Below are 24,997 nucleotides of genomic sequence, written 5' to 3'. Positions count from 1 at the left end.
GATTACACTGATCAAAGAGCATCATCTCAACTTTAAATTGTTGGCTACAGTGTGTAAAACTCGCTAAAACAACAGGATCCCGCGGTGGCTTTGACAGCTTTGCGCACACCGAGTGGTGGCCGTCTCGCAGCTCGGGAGACGGCAGGAGCTTCCCTTCCCTGGGTGAAAAAGCAGCGCACTGCGGCTGGTAGACCTTTTTAAGTAAGTTCATTTTAGCCTTTGATGCCTGATGAGCACTAGCACCCTTTCTTCCACCTGCATCCCAGCTTCAGCTCTCGTCGGGACTCACTAGGACAGTTTTTTAATTTTAATGTTGGCTTTCTCATTTGTTTGATGACATCTGCAATGTCCTCCCGTGTAAGGAGGTACCTGGTGCCATAGCCCAGTTTGTATTCCCAGCCACGTTTCACTGCGTTTGCTTTTGCAGCAGCCTTTCTCACTTCAAAGTCTGCCGGGGACGTAGGAGTTGATCGGTGTGTAAAAATTCTGACCTATGACCATGCTGCAGCCGACAGCATCGAGCAGCGCGAGCACGGGGTGGGAAGTTTTGCATCCATTTGTTAAAAAATTAACTCAGCTTTGCATGGACCTCTGCACCTCCATCCACAAGTCATCAGAAAAGTGACTTTTGGTTGGCTGAACTCTTCTCCGTTTGCTCCTCCTGAGGAGGCAAGTTTTCACACAAGAAAGAAGGTGGCAGTCACATGGAAGAGCATTTACCTGGACATTCAGTGTACGGGATTTGCCACTCACATTTAAAGCATTCAAAACTTTTCCCTTTCAGAGCCTGCTGTTGGGACTTCGCCTGCCCCAGCTGCGCCCATGATGCAACAGCACAGGCAGAACCTGGAACCGGTGGCTGATTCCTGCCTAGAAGATGCAGTCGCCAGAAGCCAGGCTGGACGTACCACCACGTGCTCCTCGCCAGCCTTTCGGTTGCCACAGGTAGGGTGGCAGCCCCAAGACACACTGGCCACGTGAGCTGGAACAATCCCTTCTTACATTATTTTATGTCTCTGCCTTGTCTCTGCACGTTTTTTGCCCGTTTCTTCACCCGTCTCCCCATCCCACTTTGTACATCTGTGTACACCAACATGTTCTTGGAAGAAGACCTAATTTCTTGTGCGGCACCCAGATTCCTGGTCTGCCTAAGCCTTCACAATTGATTGTTTGGCATGGCTTTTCCATCACATTTGTCCTGCCACTCTTCTGTAAAACATTACGAGGACTCAGAGCAAGTATTTTTAATGTATAGAAGTATATTCTCTGTCAGCTCTTAAAAGCTAAGGAGAAACTGCTAAAAAAAAAAAAAGGGTGCATGTTTATTTATTGGAAACTTTCACTGGGAACTTAGCAAGTATTTTCATAATTAACCACGATGGCAGTCCAAAGTATAACACTGCACGACGTGAATTGTAAGGGTGCTAAAAAACAAAGAAAAACCAGACAGCAGTACTGCCACATGTATGTTGTTCTTCATCTCTGTCAAATGACATCATAAAAAATACACCAAAGTCTTCTGAAAATAAACTTTAATATAAATACAAAGCCAACAGAATAAAAGATGAACTCAGTTCTGTCAACTTCTCGACTAATTTCTGAAGAAATTGCCCTAAGTCCTTAAAAGCATTTTGCACTTTACTTGCATCGCTATGCTGAGGCCCTTCAGAGAAAAGACAAAGCGAGAGTCCTGCCTTCAAAGAAATCCCCGATAGTGGTCGCAGGCATCAAAACTAAAGGTTCGCATTTGCAGAAGTCCTTGTCTTGTAAATACCCGCATCAACAGAAAGCAAAGCCCATACCGGCTTTTGAGCCACCAGCTCTGGTGTCAGCTGAAAAAGAACCCTTTGGGTAGGTGACAGTAGGTCCATGTCTCACTGCAAACAACCAGTGTGATCTGCAATGTACCAGCTGCGTTTGCCAAGAGAATGCCAGGGCAGCATTTAAAAGACGAAGTCAGCATTGCCTGGCACTGCAAGCAAACTCTGAATTTCACAGTAAAGTTCACCAGTTCCCTGCCTGTGCCCCCGTTAACACCAGTTCCTCTGTCCTGAGCTTGAACTATGGCCACAAGTCATTGAGCCCAAAAGATGAAATAACTGAAGGCAGGGAACCTTTCGAGAGTTTTTCCAAGAGGATTTCTTCGAGTAACATTAAATCCCTAATAAAGCTCATGAACAGTTTTACTAACAGTAATCTCCAGTCTCCAAAGCGGCAGCATGTTAAAGACCTAAGAGATGACTTCAGGTTTTGGTTTTGTCTCTAAAATATTTGAAGGCAGAGTGGTGAGCTCTTCAGCAGCACCACATTTAGAGTCCCAGAGAATTTGAAGTCAAAAAGAATTTCATAGCCTTCTGGCCCATTTTTCTTTTTTTCCATTTAGAATAAAGTCTTACTCCTGAACTATCGCTCCTGTGCCCAGAAAATGGAAAGTGTTCTACACACAGATTTCTGCATAAACAAAGTTCATGTTTAACTGATACCAATCTCGGTGTGTTTTAGCAGAAGCTGCCAGCAGTATCAGCTGCCCCTGTTCAAGCAGCGCGTCACTGGGAGGGAAGGAGAGCGCTCCGTGTTTTCCACCAACATCCTCTACGTCCATTGCTACTGGGCCAGAAATTCAACAAATGCTCCAGCCTGAAATAGCTCTTCAGCACCAGCTTTCGTCCAGCTCTGCCCCATCGCCAACTGAAGGCTAGAAGGAAGTAATCTCTACAGGGTTTCTACACGGATGCCTCTCAAAGTGACGCTCAGTGAGGTATGTCAGTTAATTTCTATTTCTCTGTCTCAGCAAGAGCCAAAGGCACAACCCTCGGCAGAAAGGCACTCAAGTCCCAGCGATCCGTGGGTCCAGATCCGCGTCCTCTGAACAGCGAGCCACGAGGATTCCGTTCGCTGAGGGCTCTCGCTCAGACACGCACACTCGTCACGTTGCCTTTTTCTGCCGCCAGCACATACCCGTGTGGAGCAGCGGCTCCACAGCTCAGGCTGCCCACCGCTTCCTGCTCTTGATGCTGAAGCATGACTTGCTGGTAGATGTTCCTGGCTTCTCTGGCGTCGTTCACGTAATTTCTGAAACAAATTACAGGCAAGATTTTATCAAAGAGAGTTCACAGAGCTTGGATATACCCCAAAGTTTTCACCAGTCGGGGTACATCTTCAGCTTTTGGGCCCTAGCTGTATCCGGTAATCCTCAGTTGCTCTCACAATTAATTTCTAATTCTCCTGCTGCGAGCTTCACACACTAACAACAGGTTTATGGATCATTTTCCATCGCGGGTATTGTTTTACTGATGGACTGGTCTGATTTGACTTCAGTTTGCCCTGCTTCAAGCAGACGTTCAGAAGGTCCATCATCACTCCCAGCCTGAGTCATTCTGTTGAACTTTTTATATTTTCTGTTAAAACTGTATGTGCTCACATACCAGCCCAGTATTGATGCACCATAGCCATATCCTTTGCTGGACAAAAACCAAAGGATAGCTCTGAAATGTCTCCCTGCTGTATTCTCTATGTTAGATACATCGGGGTGACTCTCTGCCGCAAGTGTGTTGCGGGTACAATGAGGAAACAGAGAAAAAAGCTGTCATCAGCCATCTGTAAAAGCTTCCATCCCGTCGCACAGACAAGCACTACAAGCAAGCAATGAACATGGAATTGTGCTCTCCGTTCCGCATTGCAAATGTTGTTAAAATACAGTACTTAGTAAAGGGACCTGATTTTTTCCCCTTTTATTCCTCTCCCCAAAGTGAAGGTGGAGGTTAACAATGCAATATTATACTGTCTTAATTCTAGCTAAACAATTACTTTTTTTTAAAAAAAAAAAGGAGTATTGACATCTTCCTAAGAGCAGAAACAGGTTTCTTGCGGCTCTTACGTGAACATCATATCCACGCATTTGGCAAGCTGTTCCGAGGAATAATACGTGAGCAACTCCAGGTCTGCTGTCCAGGCGGGAGAAATCCGCACACAGACACGCGAGGTGCACACGCAGGCTGCAGCAATCAGAGACGGAGCAAAACGGAGGAAAGTGTGATCTACAAAAGAAAAAACAAAAGCAAGAATTATACTCTTACTAACCACTGCAGTGACCCCGTGATGCGTATACATGGCAAAACAGGACAAAATGAAATCGAGAACTTTGTTCCACACATCTCTGAGTATTAACTCATGACCAGAAGAAGTCTCTCCAAACTGGGTGAAGCTTGCCTGAAGATCTCTGTACTGCTTGCTCGTAACTCCTGTCAAGGCTTCACAAGAGTTTCCTTTGTTTCGGAAGAAGCCACGAAGCAGACTGTGCTGAAATTTGTAGAGTGGTCTGAGCTGAACAGAAGTTGGGTTTTGACAGTTCCAGACACAATTCCGTTAGCGCTGAGCCCAGCTTCCGAGGATGCTGCAGTTCACTGCCGCTCACGTGAGCAGACATTGGAAGCGATGCTGCAACCAAACCGTTCAAAGCCCCATCATTCTAAATCTAACGTATCTTTGCAGCACAGGCGCCTCTAAAAAATATCATTAAACAAGACTCTGTCCTGGGTTCAGCTGGGCTGGAGTTAATCCTCACCAGGAGCTGGCTGGGCTGACCCAAGCAGCCAATCACCGGGGCCATTCTACACCATGGGATGCCAGGCTCAGTATTTCAGGGGGGAGCTGGCTCCAGGAGGGGCTTTTGCTCCTCAGGAGCCAGCTGAGCATCGGGTGGTGAGAACCCTGCATGGTGTGTGTGCTTGTTACCAGTAGTGTTGGTTGCTGTTTTCTTCTCCCTTTGCCATTCTGTGAAACTGCTCTCACCCCGGCCCCCGAGTTTTTGCCTTGTTCCTTCTGATTCTCCTCCCCATCCCACCGGGGAGGAGGGAGAGAGTGGTGCTTTCCAGACAAATGGGGTTTTTGGGGAGGGGGGCAGGCGTCGAGGCTCAAAACGGGGTCGTTTGAGGGGAAAAAGGCGAGTTTGTGTAGCGTGAGGGGGGGTTTGGGGGGAAAATGGCGTTTTTTGGTAGCGTGAGGGGGTTTTGGGGGGAAAATGGGGTTTTCTGGTAGTTTGTTGGGAATCGGGGTGACATGTTCTGCTGAAAAATGGGTGCAATTTGGTTAAAAATGGTGGTTTTTGGTAGCTTGATGGGCTTTTGGGGGGAAAATGGGGGTTTTTGGTAGTTTAATAAGAATCGGGGTGACGTGCTGCTGTAAAATGGGCGCATTTTGGGTAAAAATGGCGGGTTTTGGTAGCTTGAGGGGGTTTTGGGGGGTAAATAGGATTTTTTGGTAGCTTGATGGGATTTGGCGGGGGAAATGGCGTTTTTTGGTAGCTGGAGGGGTTTTGGGGGGGAAAATGGGGTTTTTTTGGCAGTTTGATGGAAATCGAGGTGACATGTCCTGCTGTAAAATGGGCTCATTTGGGGGGAATATGGTTTTTTTGGTAGCTTGAGGGGGTTTTTGGAGGGAAAATGGGAATTCTGCACAGACAGTTTTGTGCAACCAATATTATGACAAGCTTTAAAGCCCTTATCTCTTTCAGAGTTTTGCGTTTTGCCAAACAGAAGATTATTCTAGCGTAAAACTAAGCCTTTTACCTTGCACTGACATATGAAGGAAATAATATGCGTATTTCCGCAGAAAATCTTTGATTTCGGTCAGTGAGGCGAGCGGCCAGTGATGGTGGAAGTCGTTCTCGCCAACGGACACGCAGAGGTAGTAGTCAATGTAGTGCGCTGCTGTTGGCAGGCAGAGGTTCCAGTTGAAGGCTCTCAGAAGCTGCATTTCCATGCTCAGCAGGTCCTCGTTGTTCAGTGCCACATTCATGCCGAACGTGTGTGCCAGGTGATTTAAGTACGCCAAATCTGGAACTTTATTTGGTGTTTCTTCAAATTTGCCTGCCAAAAGAGATGGTTTTCAGATAAGATTTATCGTTATGATGGAGTGTCCAAAAGCCAGGGAACACTCCCACAACCAGCAAGGAAAAGCAGTAGCAACCCCATGTCCTGAGGGGCAAACACATATCATCACCTTCTTTCCTGAACAGCTTCTGGCTCTGCATAGTGTTTTTTACCTTAACCAACATGCCTACTTGCACTTTGCAGCCATCGATGCTAGAGATGCGTAACTGTTGTGGAAGGGCCTCCTGTACGGCAGGAGAAATTCCCGGTCACCTCGGAACAGAGTTCCTAAGTCTGCAGGGGCAGACTGCAGTTCCTCGAGGCACCGGTCTCGCTTCCCTCCCCTTGCACGGCGCTGGCTGCAGAGAAGATTTCCAGCAAGCGCCACTGACAGATGCTCCAGGTGGTTTGCTAAGTGGATGCCAATGCCGAAACTTCAGCATTACGCAGCAGTGCCTGTCTGTTCGGCAGGAGCCCAGAACAAGCCGTGTGCATTCCAGCGTCATCGACACATCCACTAAGTGCCCTGAGAAGCAAACGTTCCTTTTGCCCTGTACAAGAAAGCTCTGATTTGCAAGGAACTGATCGTGCCCAGCGGAGGGCTACGAGGATGGTGAGGGGACTGGAGCATCTCCCCTGCGAGGAGAGGTTGAGGGAACTGGGCTTGTTCAGCCTGGAGAAGAGAAGGCTGCGAGGGGACCTTATAAATGCCTACAAATATCTGCAGGGTGGGTGTCAGGAGGATGGGGCCAAACTCTTTTCAGTGGTGCCCAGTGACAGGACAAGGGGCAATGGGCACAAACTGAGGCACAGGAAGTTCCGTCTGAACATGAGGAAGAACTTCTTCCCTCTGAGGGTGATGGAGCCCTGGAACAGGCTGCCCAGGGAGGTTGTGGAGTCTCCTTCTCTGGAGATATTCAAGACCCGCCTGGACAAGGTCCTGTGGTGCCTGCTGTAGGTGACCCTGCTTCAGCAGGAGGGTTGGACTAGATGACCCACAGAGGTCCCTTCCAACCCCTACTATTCTGTGATTCTGTGATTCTGTGACAGAACAGAGGCACAGACTGTCCAAGGACGGACCTCCAGCAGAGGCTACGTGTTCCACAGGTGTCACTCCCTACTACCAACTCTTCCTTGGAGCTAAGCTCTCCCAGGCTTGCCGCTTCCTCCCTGCCCCATCAGCCCCGATCTTCATTGTCCCCTTCCACGACCCAGCTTCAGCTGCCAAAACTGCCTCTGCACGTTAACACCAGCATGTGGAGCCACAGTGCGAGCCATGCAGATGAGCGGTTAATTAACAGACTGCTTTGTGCCTTGACCTGGGCTCGGTGAAGCCTTACCCTAAGTAGGTGGAAGCTGTTAGCCCAGAGCAAACAGCACCTGATATGGAAGGAAAACAACCTTCTGCTCAGAATGAAAAGCCTGCATAGACAGCAGCCAACTTACTGGCTAGGAGAAGACAGAGAAATGCAATGACTTGCAGCTGCTGGAAATCGATGTTGTAGCTGTCCATGCAGAGGTCCAACAAACGGATGGCGAGGTGCTGGGCCGTGAGGCAGAGACCGCAGCAGTTGCTGAGGGCCATCACAAGACTGACGAAGCATCGGCGCATCCCAAGCTGTGGTGAACCAGCCGTATACATGGGCAACTCCTGTTCCTATGGGGAAGGAAAAAAAGGGGGTGGGGGGAAGAGAAGTGCTGGATCAGTGCCTGGAATCCCAGCCCAACACCACCGCCTGCCGTGGCACACGCTTCGCAGCCCCAGCGCTACGACGGGCACAGACACCGGCGCAGGACCGCTGCGTGCCCTGACTGCCCGGCAGCTGCTCACGCCTCGGTCACCCCCGCGCTTTGCTCCAAGCGTGAAGCACGCGGCCAAACACCGCCAAGTACAGCTCAGCCCAGGGCCAGCTCGCTGCTGCTGCCGCCTTCTGCGGAGCACCAGACTTCTCGGCCACGAGGATTGCTCCTGCAGGACTCCGTCTTCATTTTGTTCGCCCAAACTGGACTGTTAGGCGAGGTTTTCACAGACGGTGCCGCTCGTCACCGGACATCTCCCTGGGTGCCCGACCCGGGCACAGACGATGCGCTGACTTCGAGCAGAGCCGTTACGAGCCCTGTCCGCCCGTCTGTCCGCTCCTCTGCATCCCTGCCCCGCGCCTGCACCTCCCCGTCTGCCCGCTGGAGAAGAACCAACCCAGTTTCCCCGCACCCTACAGCCCGCCGGTCTTGTGCGGGTCAGCGCCAGCATCCTCTGGGCACTGAACGCAGCGAGCCGTCCCCCCCCGGGCGGTCCAACGGCCCTTCCCCGCGGGCCGAGAGGAGGAGGAGGAGGAGAGCGGGACCCAACCTTCCTCCTCAGGGCCTGGTGGACCTGTGTTGCCAGCTGCCCGCGCCACCACTGCTGCTCCATCCTCCGTCCTTCCCTCGCCCGCCCGGACGCGGCTCTGCGGGGAGAGCAACGGCCCCGAAGCCCCGCCCCGCGTCGCTACCGCAGCGACCACCGAACGCTCCAGCCACGCGCCGCGGGCGGCCCCGCCCCCCCCGCGTTCATTGGCCGCAATCAGCAGCCGGCAGCCCCGGGCGGGGGCACTGCCCCCCGGGACGGGTAACGCCGGCAAAGCCCCGGAGCCCGGGGCACAGAGAGCGGCTCCCGGCGATGGAGGCCCCGGGAGCATCCCCAGGGATCACCCCCACCCCGGGCAGCCCGGCCGTCCCTCGTTTTGGGGGTCCCAGGGCGAGACCCCTCACCCGAAGCCCCCACGAACCCTCTGGCAGCAGGGGCCGGCAGGAGCGTGGCTCGCTCTGGGGCCCGAAGTCAAGGTCTGCCTCGCACGGCGATGGACGGTGGCTGCAGCCTGGGCAGAGGGAGAGGGGGCTGGCCCCGCGGTCCCCGTCCGTCGGACGGACCCCAGGCTGGTGGGTCGGGTCCCCTCCTGCCATGCCGCGGGACCCTGACGTGTGGCCACAGGGCTCAGGCTTCACCGTCGGGGTTCACAGAATCACAGAATGGTCGGGGTTGGAAGGGACCTCTGTGGGTCATCTAGTCCAACCCTCCTGCCCAAGCAGGGTCACCTACAGCAGGCTGTAGAGGACCGCGTCCAGGCAGGTCTGAATATCTCCAGAGAAGGAGACTCCACAACCTCCCTGTGCAGCCTGTGCCAGTGCTCCGTCACCCTCAGAGGGAAGAAGTTCTTCCTCATGTTCAGACGGAACTTCCTGTGCCTCAGTTTGTGCCCATTGCCCCTTGTCCTGTCGCTGGGCACCACTGAAAAGAGCTTGGCCCCATCCTCCTGACCCCCACCCTTCAGATATTTGTAGGCATTTATAAGGTCCCCTCGCAGCCTTCTCTTCTCCAGGCTGAACAAGCCGAGCTCCCTCAGCCTCTCCTCATAGGAGAGATGTTCCAGTCCCCTCCTCATCCTCGTAGCCCTCTCCAGTAGCTCCTCATCTTTCTTGAACTGGGGAGCCCAGAACTGGACACAGTACTCCAGATGAGGCCTCACCAGGGCAGTGTAGAGGGGAAGGAGAACCTCCCTCGACCTGCTGGCCACACTCCTCTTGATGCATCCCAGAATGCCATTGGCCTTCTTGGCAGCCAGGGCATGCTGCTGGCTCATGGTCACCCTGTCGTCCACCAGGACACCCAGGTCCCTCTCCGCACAGCTGCTCTCCAGCAGGTCAGCCCCAAGCCTGTACTGATGCATGGGGTTGTTCCTCCCCAGGTGCAGGACCCTGCATTTGCCCTTGTTGAACCTCATCAGGTTCCTCTCTGCCCAACTCTCCAGCCCGTCCAGGTCACGCTGAATGGCAGCACAGCCTGCTGGTGTATCCACCACACCTCCCAGTTTGGTGTCATCAGCAAACTTGCTGAGGGTACATTCTAACTCTTCATCCAGGTCGTTGATGAAGAAGTTGAACAAGGCTGAGCCCAGTACTGACCCCTGGGGGACACCACTAGTTACCAGCCTCCAACTAGACTCAGCGCCGCTGATGACAACCCTCTGAGTTCTGCCATTTAGCCAGTTCCCAATCCACCTCACTGACCACTCACCCAGCCCATACTTCCTTAGCTTCCCTAGGAGGATATCATGGGAGACTGTGTCGAAAGCCTTGCTGAAGTCGAGGTAGACAACATCTACGGCTCTCCCTTCATCTACCCAACCGGTCATGCCATCGTAGAAAGCTATCAGATTGGTCAGGCATGATTTCCCCTTGGTGAATCCATGCTGACTACTCCTGATAACCTTCTTTTCCTCCACTTGCTTGTTGATGACCTCCAGGATAAGCTGCTCCATCACCTTTCCTGGGAGGGAGGTGAGGCTGACCGGCCTGTAGTTCCCTGGGTCCTCCTTCTTGCCCTTTTTGAATACTGGAGTGACATTGGCCTTTCTCCAGTTCTCGGGCACCTCTCCTGTCCTCCAGGACCTCTCAAAGATGATGGAGAGTGGCTCAGCAATGACATCCGCCAGCTCCCTCAGCACTCGTGGGTGCATTCCATCAGGGCCCATGGATTTGTGGGTGTCCAGATCGCTTAAGCGATCCCTCACACAGTCCTCCTCGACCAAGGGAAAGTCATCCTCTCTGTGGGCTTCCTCTCTTGCCTCCGGGGCCTGGGATTCCTGAGGGCCTGCCTTGGCACTGACGACTGAAGCAAGAAGGCATTCAGTAGCTCTGCCTTCTCCGCATCCTCCGTCACCAGGACACCCGCCTCATCCAGCAGTGGCCCCACATTGGCCCTGGCCTTCCTTTTGCTGCTGATGGAGTTGAAGAAGCCCTTCTTGTTGTTTTTGACATCCCTTGCCAGCTTCAATTCCAGGTGGGCCTTGGCCTTCCTCGTGGCATCCCTGCATGCTCTGACCACATTCCTGTATTCTTCCCAAGTGGCCTGCCCCTTCGCCGTCAGCTGCCGCCTCGCCCCGGGAGCCCGAGGACCCTCACCCTTCCCGAGTTTCACACCCGAGGTGCTGTCGGGGTCCCTGCAGCTCTGTGCCCCGGACGCCGAGCCCCGCGGCTGCAGCCCGGCGGCTGGCTCAGCAGACTGGAGCGGGATGCATCAGCAGGCCCTGCCCAGCACACTGCTTCCACAGCTCCAGGAGCCAGAAACCCACCACACAGCCAGAAACCCACCGCGCAGCCGGGCTAACGGGGAGCACTCCGGGGTCCCCCTCCCCAGGCGAGCAGCCCAGCTTGCTGCTGCCCAGGTGCCTCCCCTCTCACCAGCATCCCAGCACCAGATTGGCTTGGCAGCAGCTGGAGCACTAATTGGAGCCAGTTTGAGGGCTTTTACGGAGTGGAATGGTTTCCAGCTGATGAGGAGGAGGAGCAGCAGCAGCTTTATCAGCTCTGGGTCTCCATGTCCACCTACACCTTCTGCTGCCTTGCCTGTGTGGTTCTTCTGTTGCTTCTCACACATTTTTGTTACCTGACCTACCTTGCTGGACACATTTTGCTACTGGGCTGGTTTTCTGCAGCTTCAGGCACTGGTTTGTGGAGGGATCTGAAGCCAGCACCGAGCAAGGAGGCACAGGCACAGCCCCAGGCAGCGAGAGGTAAGCAGGGCCTTGTCCTTCAGCAGCGTCCAGCTGGGATGATGCGGTTTGTGGGGCTGTGCCCAAGTCTGGTGTGTCCTGTTCCCTCCGAGAGCTGGCACTGGTGGGGCTGGGCAGGGAGGGCCTGATCCGGCAAGAAGTGCCGGGGGGAAGATGCCGTGAGCCGTGGGGAGCCGTGCCCTCGCTGTGCTGACTTGGCTGTGCCCCAAACCATCACCCAGCTGATGGGAGGCGTGGGAGCTCCGAGCCCTCGCAGCAGGCAGAGACAGCGAGAGCAGGGCTTTCCCCGCGGGGTTCGTGGGTCGGAGAGCTGCAGCCGGCTTTCCTCCGCTGTTGGTAGCAGCGAGCTATGGATTTCTTTTTTTATTTATTTTCTGAAGACACTGTTGAAGGATTAGGGGTGTCCTTCGGAGCTGTAATTATCCAGCCTGGCTGGTATGCAGGGTCTGACCCCAGGGAGCTGCTGCTGGGTGTGTGTCCGTGCCGGACGGAGCCTGTGACAGGGCAAGTAAAGGGCAGTGTTGCAGACGGTATTGCAGGGTGTAAGGAAAATACTGCTGCGTGGTCTGGAGAGCTGCTTTGTGCCAAGGCCTTTTAACGGCTGCAGGTCCCAGCCTTCTGCGGGTGCTGGGTGGGTTCAGTGGGGATGCTTGTGCCTTGCCCCGGGGCGCTTGTGGGCCTGCCGCTGCCCGGCAGCCTCAAACATCCGAGCGTCGCGCCCAAGAGTGGGCACCTTGCACGAGCCAGCCCCCTGAGCCCCCCCTTGAAGCACCCCATCCCCTGGTCCCCTCTCCTTCCTGTCTGGGCGCTCATCTCCTCGCTCCTCCTCCGAGCCAGCGGTTTGCGTGGGAATGGGAAACCCTGGGATCACGCCCTTCCTTGCAGAGGTCCTGCGCCGCTCAGCCGGGGGATGGGGGAATGTGCCTGGATGCTCCTTGGTCCCCCGAGATGCGACTGGGACCCGTGGGGTCGGTGGGGTGGGCGCTGGAGCTCGGCAGCGTGCCGGGCGCGTGGCTGGGGCTGCACCGGGGAGATGCCACCTCGCTCCGCCGCCTTCCCTCCACTTCCCGCCGTGCACCGAGTCCAAACACCGATTTGTCACAGTGGAAATATTTTTTGATGTTTTCTTTTTCTTTGTTAGCATTGAAATGTATGGTTTAAAAAAAACCCCACCAAACCCTATGGAGAACCCCTTGAGGTCCTGCTGTGCAGGCTGGCCCCGAAGGGGAGGAAAGGGGCTTTGGGAGGCTCCTCCTGCCTTCCCGGTGGCATCTGCGCATGCATTCGCCCAGTCGCCAGCCTGCCCAGCTCTGCTCGGGGCGGGAGCAGGTGACCTTCAGAGGTCCCTTCCAACCCGAGCTGTCCCGTGTTCTTCTCCCACTGTGCCGGCGTTGTGGGCAGCTGCCTGGGCTGGGGCCAGCAGCCTGCGTGGGAGCGGTGCTCTCTTGAGACGGCTTGGCTGTGAAAACCAGAGCTCTTCATCTGGTGGTTTTCTAGGAACTTTGTGTTTCTGGAGTAAGGAGACATCCCTCCCTCCCTCCCTCCTCTCGGGGCCAGGCAGGAGCCCGCGGCTGCTTGGGATGATTCTTCTTGCAGGGCTGGGCTGAGCGGGGATGTTTGGTTCGGCACGCAGGTTGCTCTTCGGGTGTCATAAGAGGAAATTTACTTTCTTCAGAGGAACCTGTGCAAGCAGAACCCGCGTGTCTCGCTGCAAATGCTCCTGCCTCTTTCACAGGAATACGATGCGTGGGATCTCTGAGTGACGCCAGCCCAGCGCGACGTTAAGCAATCTGGAGAAGCTGTTCCTCTTGCCTGCTGTATTTTATTAGTTTGGCTTTTCCATCACTCGGAGTCCTCGATGGCAGCGGGTGCCCGGGGCTGGGGTCTGAGCAGTGCAGTGCCGGAGCAGCACTGTGACCTGGTGGTCCTGGGGCCGGTGGTCCGGGGCCGCTCCTGCAGGAAGGCCCTTGTAGCCCCAGACTGAGAGCCAGCGCTATGGGTGTCAGCGCTTCTCGTTGCCGTCTGTGTTTTGATATTCCAGGCTGCAAAGACTCACTTGCAGGTTTTCCTCTTCGTTGGAACGAGAAGGACGCTTCACCCTGCAGCTGGTGGCTTCCCTCGCTCCTCACCTGGGGCGGCTGGCTGGTGCCCCCCAAAAGGGCTGATGCGGGGTGGAAGCGCTCGCTGTGGGGCCTGCTCTGGAGAGGCCAAGGGCATGTCGGGGGCGAGCTGGTCTGGCAGGGCCAGGTCCCCCCGCGTGTCCCACCACCCCTTGGGCTGCCTGCAGACGCACCCCGGGGCACCCCAAACGAGGGAGCTCTGGAAAAACGCGCTACTGAAGCACCACCAGGGAATCCAAGAATCATGAAGGTTGGAAAAGACCTCTGAGAAGTCCAACTGTCGCCCCAAAGCCACCACGCCTGCTGACAGGGAAGGGACGCGTGCTGCCTGCCGGAGCATCCTCAGGGGACCGGGCCGATCCTGCCCTGCCACCTTGGGGGTTTTCTTGCACGGAGAGCAGAAGGCTCCGCGCGCTCCCCAGCCAGGGGCTGGGTGGGGGGAGATGCTCCTGTTGCACCAGCCCCTGCAAAATCCATCGCTGGACTCAGCAGCGTCTGCGGGATCTGACGCAGTTCTGAAACGCCTTCTGGGACAGCACTTCTGTAACTATCAAGGCTATTCCGGCAGTGCTTCTGTTCAGCTTTATTTTATAAAATACCTATTTGAAAATATTTTTGTAAGATATAACACAATTGCTGTATTTCATGAAAATCATGCAAATATTTTGACTTGTAAGATTGGGGGGGGGGAATCTCTTTATGGCATGCTCATTCAACGCCTAAATACGAGGCTTCGGGGAGCTGGAAGTTCATGAGGCTTTTCACGAAGCGATGAAGAAGATGAGGAATGTGACTGGAAGCCAAGAAGACGTGTCTGAGGAGGAGGAGGCTCCTTCCACCCGGCTGCTGCAGCAGAGACCTCTGCTACAGGAGCGTGGGACACCCTGGGGCAAGGCAGCCAGGCTGGGCGGCTTCATCGCAGGAGAGCTCTCCTCACTCTGCGGTAGCGAGCTGTGTCGGAGCATGTCTCTCTATCAGCTGATGCAGAGGAGGAAAAAAAAATTGCTAAGCTCAGCTGAGCAAAAGCAAAACCCTCATCTGAGCTAAAGTTCAGCTTTTGACTTTTCTGGCTTTTTTTCCATACAGTTTAGAACCAAAACGTTGATTGTGGAACACCTGTAGTACTTGACACACAACATCAAAGAAGCGAAGCTGCAGTGAGGCAGGGTCCAGCTGTGGCATGAGCTCTTGGGGAGGATCTCGGCAGCACCAGGAGGTTTCTCCTTCCCACGCAGGACACAGGGGTGGAGGGCGGGCGGTCAGCGGGTCTGGTTCGGGAGGGAAGGTTCCCTGACAGCTGAGCCTGACCCGCGCAGCTCGCCCGCGGCCCGCGGGTATTCGGCTGGCACAGCCCGGTCCGGGCTCTGGCCGCAGCTTACCAGCGCTCGTCTGGGGACAGCGGCAGGACTCCGGCGCTGGCACGTCGGGACCAAAACCCGAGGAACGCCCCAGCTCGTGTCTTACGGGGAGTCCCACCTCCGGCCTCAGAAAGGAGAGCTCTCTGCAGCGTCCTCACCTTTGCTTGTTAGCACTGCTTTGAGGAGGCCGAGAGCTGCTCTTGCTTTTATAACGTTAGCTGACACCTTCCTGACCTTTAAGCAGCTGGCAGAGCCCGGCGCTGTCTTGGCCGGGATTGTTGCTGTTGTGGGGTGCAGGGGAGGAGGCGCGGCAATGCCGTCTCCAGCATTGGTGGCAGTTCTGAGCTCGGCGTTCGGGAGGTGGCGGTTGGTTTCCGTGCTTTGGAATGGTGATAGTGCATCAAAGCATGCTGCACCAGTGTGGGAGTTACATGTCCACGGCGTGTCGGAATCATGGAAAACACAGTGGGTGCCTTCGGGATGTAGAGATTCATGAGGCTGCTTGAAGGCGAGGCCCGCTGGTCCTGGTACCCTGCGCACTAGCTGATGACGTCAAGTAGATATCTAAATAGCCAACACAGGCTGTTAGCACCAAACATGCAGAACTGTGTGACAGTCCCACACGTGTCCATGTACGGGCTGCGCTTTGCTGGACTGAGGTCTCGTGGGTTCCCTATTTGTGCCCCACAGGCTAGTTTCTCGTCTTATATTTCATTGAGATAATCTTGATCGGGGTATATCAGGAAGCCAGTAAATAGGCTGTCTGTCCAGTAGGGATCATAAAAGAGCCCATTTTGTTCCGAGTAGAAGATCTGCAGCCAGACCTCATCCTCCTGCTTCAGAGAAAGGATGGTTGATCCGGAGGCCACGTCGTGGTTGCCGGTGTTGGCGTCGAAAGTCTTGATCCGGTACTGCCCGTTGTGGACCAAGCCAATGGCCAAATGTTTGTTGGCCAAAGTGATGTCGTAAGTGAAGTAGTAAATACCTGGGATGCTGCATATAAATTTTCCACTGGAAGCATTGTAATGTCCTCCCTCGTTCATCAGGATCCTGTCGAACTTGATGGGCAGCCTTTCCCTTGGGTAGCTCTTGGAGACGGCCACGGAGAAGGCAGATTTGGCTCTGTTGGCGTTACAGGTGCAGGGCCCCGGCATCCCCGCCTCACCCTTGCTCCCTTTGGGCCCCTTCTTTCCCGGTGCCCCGTTTTTCCCAGGATTGCCCTTTAAACCCTTGGGCCCTCGGGGGCCAGCCTTGCCGACGGCTCCCGCTTTCCCCTTCGGTCCTGGCTTGCCAGGGTTTCCCGTTCTGCCTTGTGGACCTAGGAGACAAATAACCTGGTAAACCTTTCACTGAGAGACGACACGGCAAGTGGGAAGGGGTTGTATTGTTGCAGTGGCGTGTTTTCATCTTGGAGGAGAACCTTGCTGGTGCAAATCCCGAGGAAATACCACCCGGGGCTGGATATCTGTCGGGACTGACTCACCGTGTGAGGTCGGTAGCTGGCATGAGAACAGCGGGGCCTGGGAGCCGGACAGTCCGTCCCTCTTAAGGACCAAAGCCTGATTCAATCATCCGGCTCACTTGAGAAACAGGAGTAATTAATAATAAAGTTAGCCAAGAACAAGCTTTAAATGTTTGGGTTTTTCAGGAATGGGACAGGTTTGTGAAGCTTTTGGAACCTAGCTTTGAGCTTTTAATCTCCTGTCTCTTTTTTTTGTTTGTTTTTTTTTACATTTAACATGAAACTGTTTCGAAAGGAAAAAAAAAAAAAATCGAGGTGTAGCAAAACGCCCAGCTTAGCTGGGGGATGAGGTGGGTCACCCAGCAGACACCCGGCGCAGGGACTGCCTTGGGATGGGAAGCGAGCTAGGCTGTCCCAGTGATGCTGAAACTGCTGATTTGTACAGATCGTGGTAGCGTCTAGGACAATTTCAAGGGATTTATACCCTGTCTCCTGGCCTGCTGCAGCAAGATGAGATTTAAAAGCGGATGTGGGTGGAAACCTGCTCTCCAGACTCCCTGTTTGAGGAGCGGGAGACCAGATGAAGACGCAGCTTTGGCAGGTTGGCGTGACGCCGAGCCAGGAGTGCGATCTGCCGTGGCAGCGGGGAATCAGTGTTCTCACTGCGGCTGGTCCTGACGCTCGCCGGTGGCGAGGCTGTGTCCGAGGGGACCCCACCTCGGGACTAAAGAGGGGTGCTGGTTTGCTTCGATTCAGGTCGAGCATGGCCAGGGCAGTGGCTGTCAGCCAGCTAAAGTGCTCTGGGGAGCAAGAACCGAGTTTTCTCACCTGACTTGGCTGCGTTTGAGAGCGGGAGTCAGGGACCACCACTTTGTCTCGTCTGGAGAGCGTGTATCAGAATGGGGAACATCTCCCTTCAGACGGAAGGAAGCCAACAGGGATCGCGCACGGCATTAAGATGTTATCAGCAAATAACGTGGGTCTGAACGCCCCTGGTAGGAGCTGGCGAGGGGGAGATGCTGGAGGGGGGAGAGCTGAAATTCTTCGGTGAGTGTCCCGTGAGATGCTGCCTGTCCTGGGGTTCGCGCGCGGGCTGAGAGGCTGCCGCTCCCCGGGCCGTTGCGCTGTTCCTCTGACGCGTTACCCTCGCTGTGTTAAGAAGCGCTTTTCTCTTACCTTCATCGCCGTGCTCGCCTTTATCCCCGTCCTTGCCATCTTGGCCGTCCTTGCCCGGGAAGCCCATCCTGCCGACCGTCCCCGGAGCCCCGGGCGCGCCGGGGGGGCCGGGAGGCCCCGGGGGTCCCGGCAGGCTGCACGCCAGCTGCGGCCCCTCGCGCCGCGCCCCCTCGGCGAAGCCCCCCACGATGTGGTTGGCCACACAGGGCACGGTCCAGAGGAGGAGGACGGCGGAGATCATGGCGCAGCCTGCGAGGAGGAGACAGGACGCGGTGGTTACGGTGGGAGCCAGTGTGTGGGGGTGCGGCAGGGCCCCCCAGTACGGACTCGCAGGAAAGTGGGAGGTAATTGGGATTTTTCTGCCAGGCTGGGGTAGCTGTTTGTTTTGGTGTGACACCATTTCAAGGAGTTTCCCAGGTCTGACCAACGTTTTTCCCAGACTTGCTCTTCTCTGTCCGCATCTGGGGCCATCCCTCATTCTGTTTTGCTCCCTGGCCTCCGTTCCCCCGAAACGCGAGGAGCGATGGCAGAGGGGTGCGGAAGGCAGCTGCTCGGGACCAGCGGGGCGGAGGAAGGAAAGGTTTTGGCGTGAACAGAACGTTCCCTCCAAGACAAGACCTGCCCCGCCACCGGCTCGCTGGGGTTTGCTACCGAGCACAAAACCCACCGCGTGCCGCAGGGCTGAATTTAGACAAGGGGCTTGCCTGCGGGCCAAGGCAGTCCTTACGGCGCTTTGGCTGACGGCACGAACCGACCCTCTCAGCCCAGGGAAATGCCCCGTTCCCCGTGGCAGCTCAGCTGCGCGGGCTGCAGCTGAACCACGGGCCACGTCCCCAGCCCCGTGCCGGGTGACGCTGTCACCGCAGCCGTCATCGGCCCCGCTGCAGCCTCCGCCGTGGTCTCCCAACCTCTCGCCGTGCCGACCTGCCTCTCCGTGGGGCAGCAGCTCTGTCTTTGTGTTTATTACTGACATTCACCTCGGCAAGGCGGGTAAGGGTCAAGCCCCAGCTGTTGTCTGTCTCCCTGCTCTGTCCAGGGAGCCGTTGCCTTCAGCGTAGAAAGCACCAAGGGCCTTTTTGGAGCATCCCCAGCTCCGCCTTCGTTCACGGCAGGAGGCTGGGCCTCCTGGGCTCGTCTCGCCCCGCCCCTGGATGGGGAGGCAGCGATAGGCAACAATTTCTGGAATAAAGCTATTCCCATGAACCCACTAACGAGACAGAGCGGTTATAATACAGTCAGCTATCTCTGACTGTCTGTGTGTGGAGCTGTTTGCCAGTAGCCGTGCTCCATGTGTGACTTGTGAGTAACTGCACTGCACCTTGCAGCAGTGCTCGAATGCGTCAGCAGCTTGGAGAAGATGGTCGACATCAGGTTGACTGGTGAGGGCCCATCTTCACCCATGGTCCACTCGAGACTCCGGGTATTGGAAGCATTTTAAGTAGGATTTGGGTTCTGTGCATGATTATATGTATAGTAAAAAGGAGGATTTCCCCCACGGTATCAGTTCCTGACTACCCTCAGGTAAAGGTGCTCCTGCCGTCCCCTCCTCCCGACAGAAGGCCTCCCCGTGCCCGGGCTGAGGGATTTTCCCTCCCACTGCTCTGCGGTGGGGAGGTGATGGCCATGACCATGGCCACGGCCACCAGCTCCCCGGTGGGCACTGAGCACAGCTGTGGGGACGCGGCGATGGAGTTGGGCTCCGCTCCGCCTGTGTGAGCGTGGGAACAAGCTGGCGAGGTAGTGCAGGGCATCCCCTGGCCCAATTTCTTGCTTTCAGCTTCTGTAGCTGGAGTAGCTCTTGGAGAAATGAGACACAAAGCCTAAAACTGTCCCAAAAAACTGCGGCTGGGTTGCTCTTTGATTAGGAGAGATCAACCTAAAGCCAAAGGATTTTTTTGTATTTTTAAAGGAATTAGCCATGTATCGCTTTGATACAACTCCTACCCCTGGGCTAAGAGGTGCACGCTCTTATTTGATGGAAAAAAGCTCCTATGAAATTTAGTCTTTTCCCTTATTACAGCTACCTCTGACAGTAGGGGGTTAAATATTTTATAAGAATCATCTGTTCACATGGGCTTTCCTATCACATCCTGAAGTCCTGACAATGAAATGCAGAACACAGGCGAGGACTGAAAAGCAAGCAAACTGCTTTTCACATCTTCCTTCAGGCTCTGGTGCTGAAGCAAGCTTGTAGCTGAACATGGATGCCACAGGAGGTGACCTGGGATATCTCAGACCTGTCGCTCTGTCGGTCACCTTTCAGTCAGGCAAGGTCCTGCGCGGCACTAAGGCTTTAGCATCTCCCCGGTAGTGTTGTGCTGCACTGAAATAAGCTGCTTAAAGTGTTGCACCAATTTCACGTTGGCCTTTGTGTGGTCATCCTGGTGTCGGCTCATGAGGGGGGTGGAAGTGCGTGTTACACGCTCCAAATCCAGCGAGCAACGCGCTGCCCGTCAGTGCGGAGCGGGAGCCCCCTGCTTCGGAGACGCGTGTAACTGGGAACGTGCAGAGGAGTGGGAAACACGAAACAGATCTCCGGGGTGGATTCGGCTGCCAAGCCCTTGTGTTCCTCAGCTCGCTCTTCCTTTTCTTACATCTAAGTTTATTTGCTGCTGGTGAAAGGTGTGGCTTGAATCACAGAATCACAGAATAGTAGGGGTTGGAAGGGACCTCTGTGGGTCATCTAGTCCAACCCCCCTGCTGAAGCAGGGTCACCTACAGCAGGCTGCACAGGACCTTGTCCAGGCGGGTCTTGAATATCTCCAGAGAAGGAGACTCCACAGCCTCCCTGGGCAGCCTGTTCCAGTGCTCCGTCACCCTCAGAGGGAAGAAGTTCTTCCTCGTGTTCAGACGGAACTTCCTGTGCCTCAGTTTGTGCCCATTGCCCCTTGTCCTGTCACTGGGCACCACTGAAAAGAGCTTGGCCCCATCCTCCTGACCCCCACCCTTCAGATATTTGTAGGCATTTATAAGGTCCCCTCGCAGCCTTCTCTTCAGGCTGAACAAGCCCAGTTCCCTCAACCTCTCCTTGTAGGGGAGATGCTCCAGTCCCCTCACCATCCTCGTAGCCCTAATGGCCTTGTGAGACTGAAATCACCAACCAGTATTAATGTGAACGGCTGCATGAAGGCTTCTCGGTTCATGGAAAGGGAAACAAGATGCCTGTGGAGCGGGGAGACCCTGAGGAAAGGTACATCCCTGCTCCCCAGTAACGGGCTCAAATGGGCAGAAGAGAGGCGAGAGGCGTCTGGAGGTGGATGACACTGATAAGTTGTGGCAAGGAGAAGCGCCTTTGTGGAGCGTGGCCTGGAAAAAAGCTGGGACTGGTTCATGTCGAGAAGAAACGGGCAAGAGGGAGCACAGGTCAGGAGGGCAGCTCCTCAGCTCAGAGCTTCTCACCATGAGTACTCCTGCTCCCTTCAGACAGCCCAGTGACCTGATGGGACAAAAAGTGGCGAACGCAAAATACCCTGAGGCTGGGAGATCTGTCGCACCGGTGCTTGGATAGACGGGGAGTATTCGAGTACTTGGAGCCGTGCGCTGGCGCGGCTCCCGGGTCGGCGTTAATTAACAGCTCCACGAGAACACCCCACCCCACCACAGCAGCGCGTGTGGGATGCAAGGCACAGGCACATTCACAAGAGGATCTATAAATAACCTCTGAAAGAAATCTCTCTGAAAGAAAGCAAACCTCATGCTGTTCCACCTTAAAAGGAAAATTGCTCCTCAATGCAGAACGTATGATGAGCTCCAAAAAGCAAATTGGAAACAGATCAGCATCTTTCCTCTCCGCAGCACGGGCGGCTGGCCTGGTGCCGGAGGCCATGCGGAGTCTTGCTTTTTCTAATGACATTTTTGGTAATTAATGTCTTTGTTCATAGGGTTTTGGAGAGTTTTTGCCCGTGGCCGATGCCTGTTGTGCGGGAGCGTGCGCCGTGCCCTGGGGGTTAGGAGAGCTGGCTGGTGGCGGAGGGCTGCTTCGGGAGGAGAGGAGAGCGCGCAGCAATGCTTTTCTCCCCAGTGCTTAAAAATCTCCTACCCGTCCATGGAGCCAACCTGAAACAATGTCTTCTGCAGTACTGAGCCACAGAGGTGCTTTCTAGGTTGCTTGGTGGAAGAAGACCAAGCCATTGGGCTCAGGAGATGGTGCAGCTCGTGGTGGGCATGTGAGGGACAAGGGCAGCACCGGCTTGCGCCGAGGTAGAGGGTCTGAAGGAAAGACCCCGTGGGCTCCCAGGTGCTAGGCCGACTCTGGCTGGGACCTCATGTTCTGATCATAGCTGGGTCCAACCTCCACCCAGAGAGAGAGGAGAGGGGCTCCGAAACGTGCTGAGGTGGCGGGGCAGAGTGACAGGCGTCCATCAGCTCGGTCTGAGGCAATGGTTCCCCGTCTCCTTCAGCCACGTCAGTGGAAATGGCTGCTGTGGGCCCGGCGCATCCCCTGGGATCGCTGCGGTCTGTAAAACCCTGCTGGAGCTCCCCACCGGGTGATTTTGGGGAGTGCTTGTCAGGAAGCAAAGCAGGGAGGGGACGATGTTGGAAAGCGTTCAGTCCCCCAGCTTAGAGCTGGAGCAGACCTTTGCAGAACACACCTCGGGGCAAACAAAGCGACGAGGAGAGAACGTCTCTGGTCCGCGAGCGGGGCGCGTGCGGAGCGGAGGGTTTACTGGCTTCTCTCTCGCTAACGAGCCGTGTGTCCAGGGGCCTCACAGGAGCCTCCATCCCTAGGAGCTGGGGCCTGCGAGGCTCCCTGCAGCCCTGTCCCTGCTGGCTGCTGCGGCCTGGGGTGGGCTCGCTGCTGCTGGAGGGGCTGGCAGGCTGGGGATTGGGGGCCACGTCTCCCACCACGTCTCCTCTACTCTGGCTTTGGCTGCCATGATGGCCCTGCTCCGCGCGGCTTCGGTGCGACCACGCTCGTCCCAGCCCTGCGGCGGGCGAGCTGCCCCAGCCGCCTCGCGGACCCAGGCTGTAGATCTGCGTGCGCCAGACGGGCGTTGCTGTCAGAATGGGCTTCGTCCCCGAGAGCGAGCCCCGGCGCACGGGACCCCTTGTGCTTTCTGCTGCTTGCGGGGCTGGAATCCCGTCGGGGGGAAACCCCCGCAGCTTGCCAGACGTGGGGTGGTCTGGTGGCGATTTTTTTGGCCAGGGAAGGCACCCCGTGCCTGCTTGTGGGAGGAAAACCGCGGCGGGGAGAGGAGAGGGCAGAGCGCGGGGGGGATCGCTGCTCGGAGGGAGGGAGGGATGGATGGAGGAGCGGGATGGCGGCAGCCCGAGAGGGGACCCGGCGGCCAGCGGACGACCGCCGCTTTCTATTCTGTTTCCTTCCAATGCCGGAGGCTTTCTTAAACAAAAACAACCATCTTCCTGCTTCGCAATTTCCCAGCGTACCTCAAGGCGTATTAATTAGTCTTCAAAACAATCATTATCCCCGTGAGCCTGATTGCCAGCCCTGCGGCGTCGCGGGGGGGAAGCACGGGGAGCCCTTGGGCGCGCGGGGCGGATTTGGGTAAAACGAGGTGTGCCGTGGTGACAGCAGCCGAAAGGGCCGTGTTTAACTTCTGACCCGGGCCAGTGAGGCAGCTGTACCGGGCACGAGTCTGAGCTGTTGTCCGCTCAAAGCGATGTCCAAGGAGATCGAGGGGAGCGACGCGTCTTCTGTGCCCAAACCCGCACCGCCCTCCCGGCTCTGGGCCGCCGGGGACCTGCGGCAAACCCGTCCCAGCCCCGAGCCGAGCCCGGCTGCAGAGCTGGGGCTCCGGCCGAGCTGGGTGCTCCCAGCCGAGCTCCGGGGAGCGCTGCCCTCCCGGACCGTGCCTTTCGGCCGGGACCGTTGCCGTTACGGGTTCCTGCGCAGCCGCTGGGAACCTGAGCGCTCGGTGGTTTAGACCTTATTTGGTGAGTTTTCAAAGGTTATGAGGAGGGAGGGCGGGGGGGAGGAAAAAGGAAAAGTGAATCTACTCACCAGGACCAATCTCTTCAGCGAGATCTCGGCAGGCGCCGGAGCCCTGCACGGTTCCAGCAGATGTTTTGCTGCCACGCGCAGAGCCCCGGCCCCAGCCTGACGCGGCAGCGTCCTTCTCGGGGTGCCTGATACTGATTTCTCTGGTCTTGCTTTTTTATTAAAGTTTTACTTTTTTTTTTTTTTTTTTTTTCTTCCCCCTGCACGGATTGCTGGCTTCCTGCAGCCGCCCCAGGCTTTGGCTCCGCGCTGCCAAAGGCATATTTTTATTATTGTGTAATGGGTCTGCGCCTCTTCCTCCATCACGTGGCACGGGAGGAAATCTTTACGCACACAGGGCCGGGAAGCTCTTGATGCTCGGGGAGCTTTGCCCTTCCCCTCTCCCTTGCGGTCTCACACGAAGGGCTCGGGGGCTGCCTGGGTCTCTTCTGGCCGGTTCTGCGTTTCCCTGCTGTAGGCGCTGTCTGGGCAAGCGGACTTTGTAAGCGGAGGGGTGACGTGGGTCCAGCCGGGGAGCAGCTGTGCCGCTCGCTCCTGGAGCAGCAGCGAGGGAAGCGGACAAGCGCGGGTGCTTTGGGGTGTTTTTCTTTTGGGAGATACTAATGGGAGGGAAAAGCGTTTTCCCACCCAGCAGGCCTCCCGGCTTAGTGTGGAGTGGTGACGGGAGTAATTTTTATTGCCCTGCCTAAAAGCAGTTTGGAAGTCTGTGAGCAGTCTGCAGAGAGTGATTGTTCCTCTCCAAAAGCCCCGATAAAAATGAGTCAAATCTCTGTTTAAACTTAAAGAACACCCTTGAGACCATTAGCACTGCTGAGGAGCTGCAGCCCTAACCCATTCAGATAAGAATAAATAGAGCTCATTTTAGGAAGAGGGAAGCGGGAACCGGCCCAAGCACCAGCGAGGCACCGCCAGCAGAGCGCAGAAGATGTGTTGAGGTTGGGGTTTTTTTCTTTTGCCTCATGCACCTTCTAATCCAAAGTGAAACTCAGCAGTCTTTTGCCTTGCCACAATTGGCTCCAGGCGGGAGATCTAATAACACAGCTGGGCGAGGAAAGACTCTTCTGAAAATGCATTTCCCAAAACACAGAAAGCTCCAGCCCTGCTTCTGGAGCCTGCAGCACCCGCAGCCGCAATCCTGGTGACTGGGGACACGGGTGGCATCTGCCCGAGCTGGGAAGGAATCCCAGAACCATCAAGGCTGGAAAAGACCTCTGAGATCATGAAGTCCACCCGCCGAAGCCAGCGACAAACGTCCCTCACCCACACGAGGGCACAGGGCCTCTGTCCCGCAGGGCGAAGCAGCGTCCCCCCGCCATGAGTGAGAAGTTACTCGCCTTGCGTGCCAGCGGTGCCAGTCTGCGCGGGCAGTGACAGCTACGGGTGAAGTGCCCTCTCCTGCTGCCGCTTTCCAAGCAGGGGCTCTCGCGTTAGAGCTGGCTCTGCTGTTCTCGGAGAACTGGCAGTTTGCTAAAAGGGGTTGTCTAAGAGATGTGAACAAGT

General features: G+C 55.8%; 3 protein-coding genes across 6 annotated transcripts in view; 1 reads left to right on the top strand and 2 right to left on the bottom strand.

The window, feature by feature from the left end:
* The window catches only part of FABP6 (fatty acid binding protein 6), a 75,687-nt gene that overhangs the window by 46,555 nt on the left and 4,135 nt on the right, over positions 1-24,997 (top strand). The window contains exons 11-12 of one of the 4 annotated variants that reach the window (XM_075441967.1): positions 785-945; positions 2,503-2,758. In XM_075441967.1, the coding sequence (XP_075298082.1) occupies positions 785-826 (42 nt within the window). In that variant the 3' untranslated portion in view covers positions 827-945; positions 2,503-2,758. Of the gene's footprint in view, positions 1-784; positions 946-2,502; positions 4,879-24,997 lie in introns of those variants that run through there. The other 3 variants (XM_075441966.1, XM_075441965.1, XM_075441963.1) reach the window with 3 other exon arrangements.
* On the bottom strand, positions 2,910-8,343 carry CCNJL (cyclin J like). The gene is made up of 5 exons (XM_075441958.1): positions 8,221-8,343; positions 7,317-7,527; positions 5,568-5,867; positions 3,878-4,037; positions 2,910-3,072 (listed from the first exon to the last, which is right to left on the bottom strand). The coding sequence occupies exons 1-5, from the start codon at positions 8,281-8,283 to the stop codon at positions 2,910-2,912; spliced, it is 897 nt and encodes a 298-aa protein (XP_075298073.1). The 5' UTR covers positions 8,284-8,343.
* C1QTNF2 (C1q and TNF related 2) lies at positions 13,831-17,948 on the bottom strand. Its single transcript, XM_009935787.2, has 2 exons — positions 17,539-17,948; positions 13,831-16,218 (listed from the first exon to the last, which is right to left on the bottom strand). Exons 1-2 carry the CDS (start codon positions 17,936-17,938, stop codon positions 15,605-15,607), a joined length of 1,014 nt encoding a protein of 337 aa, XP_009934089.2. The 5' UTR covers positions 17,939-17,948; the 3' UTR covers positions 13,831-15,604.

This window comes from Opisthocomus hoazin, chromosome 23, assembly GCF_030867145.1.
Source record: "Opisthocomus hoazin isolate bOpiHoa1 chromosome 23, bOpiHoa1.hap1, whole genome shotgun sequence".
NCBI classification, from domain to species: domain Eukaryota; kingdom Metazoa; phylum Chordata; class Aves; order Opisthocomiformes; family Opisthocomidae; genus Opisthocomus; species Opisthocomus hoazin.
This window is presented reverse-complemented; position numbering and strand designations above follow the sequence as displayed.

Coding starts and splice junctions, on each gene's coding strand:
- CCNJL (XM_075441958.1), bottom strand. CDS start 8,283: ATGGAGCAGCAGTGGTGGCGCGGGCAGCTGGCAACACAGGTCCACCAG. Junction 5,868..7,316: donor TCTCTGTCTTCTCCTAGCCA/GTAAGTTGGCTG, acceptor CTCTTTTGGCAG/GCAAATTTGAAGAAACACCA. Junction 3,073..3,877: donor TGCGTGGATATGATGTTCAC/GTAAGAGCCGCA, acceptor AATTTGTTTCAG/AAATTACGTGAACGACGCCA.
- C1QTNF2 (XM_009935787.2), bottom strand. CDS start 17,938: ATGGTGTCACACCAAAACAAACAGCTACCCCAGCCTGGCAGAAAAATC. Junction 16,219..17,538: donor AGGCGAGCACGGCGATGAAG/GTAAGAGAAAAG, acceptor TTTGTCTCCTAG/GTCCACAAGGCAGAACGGGA.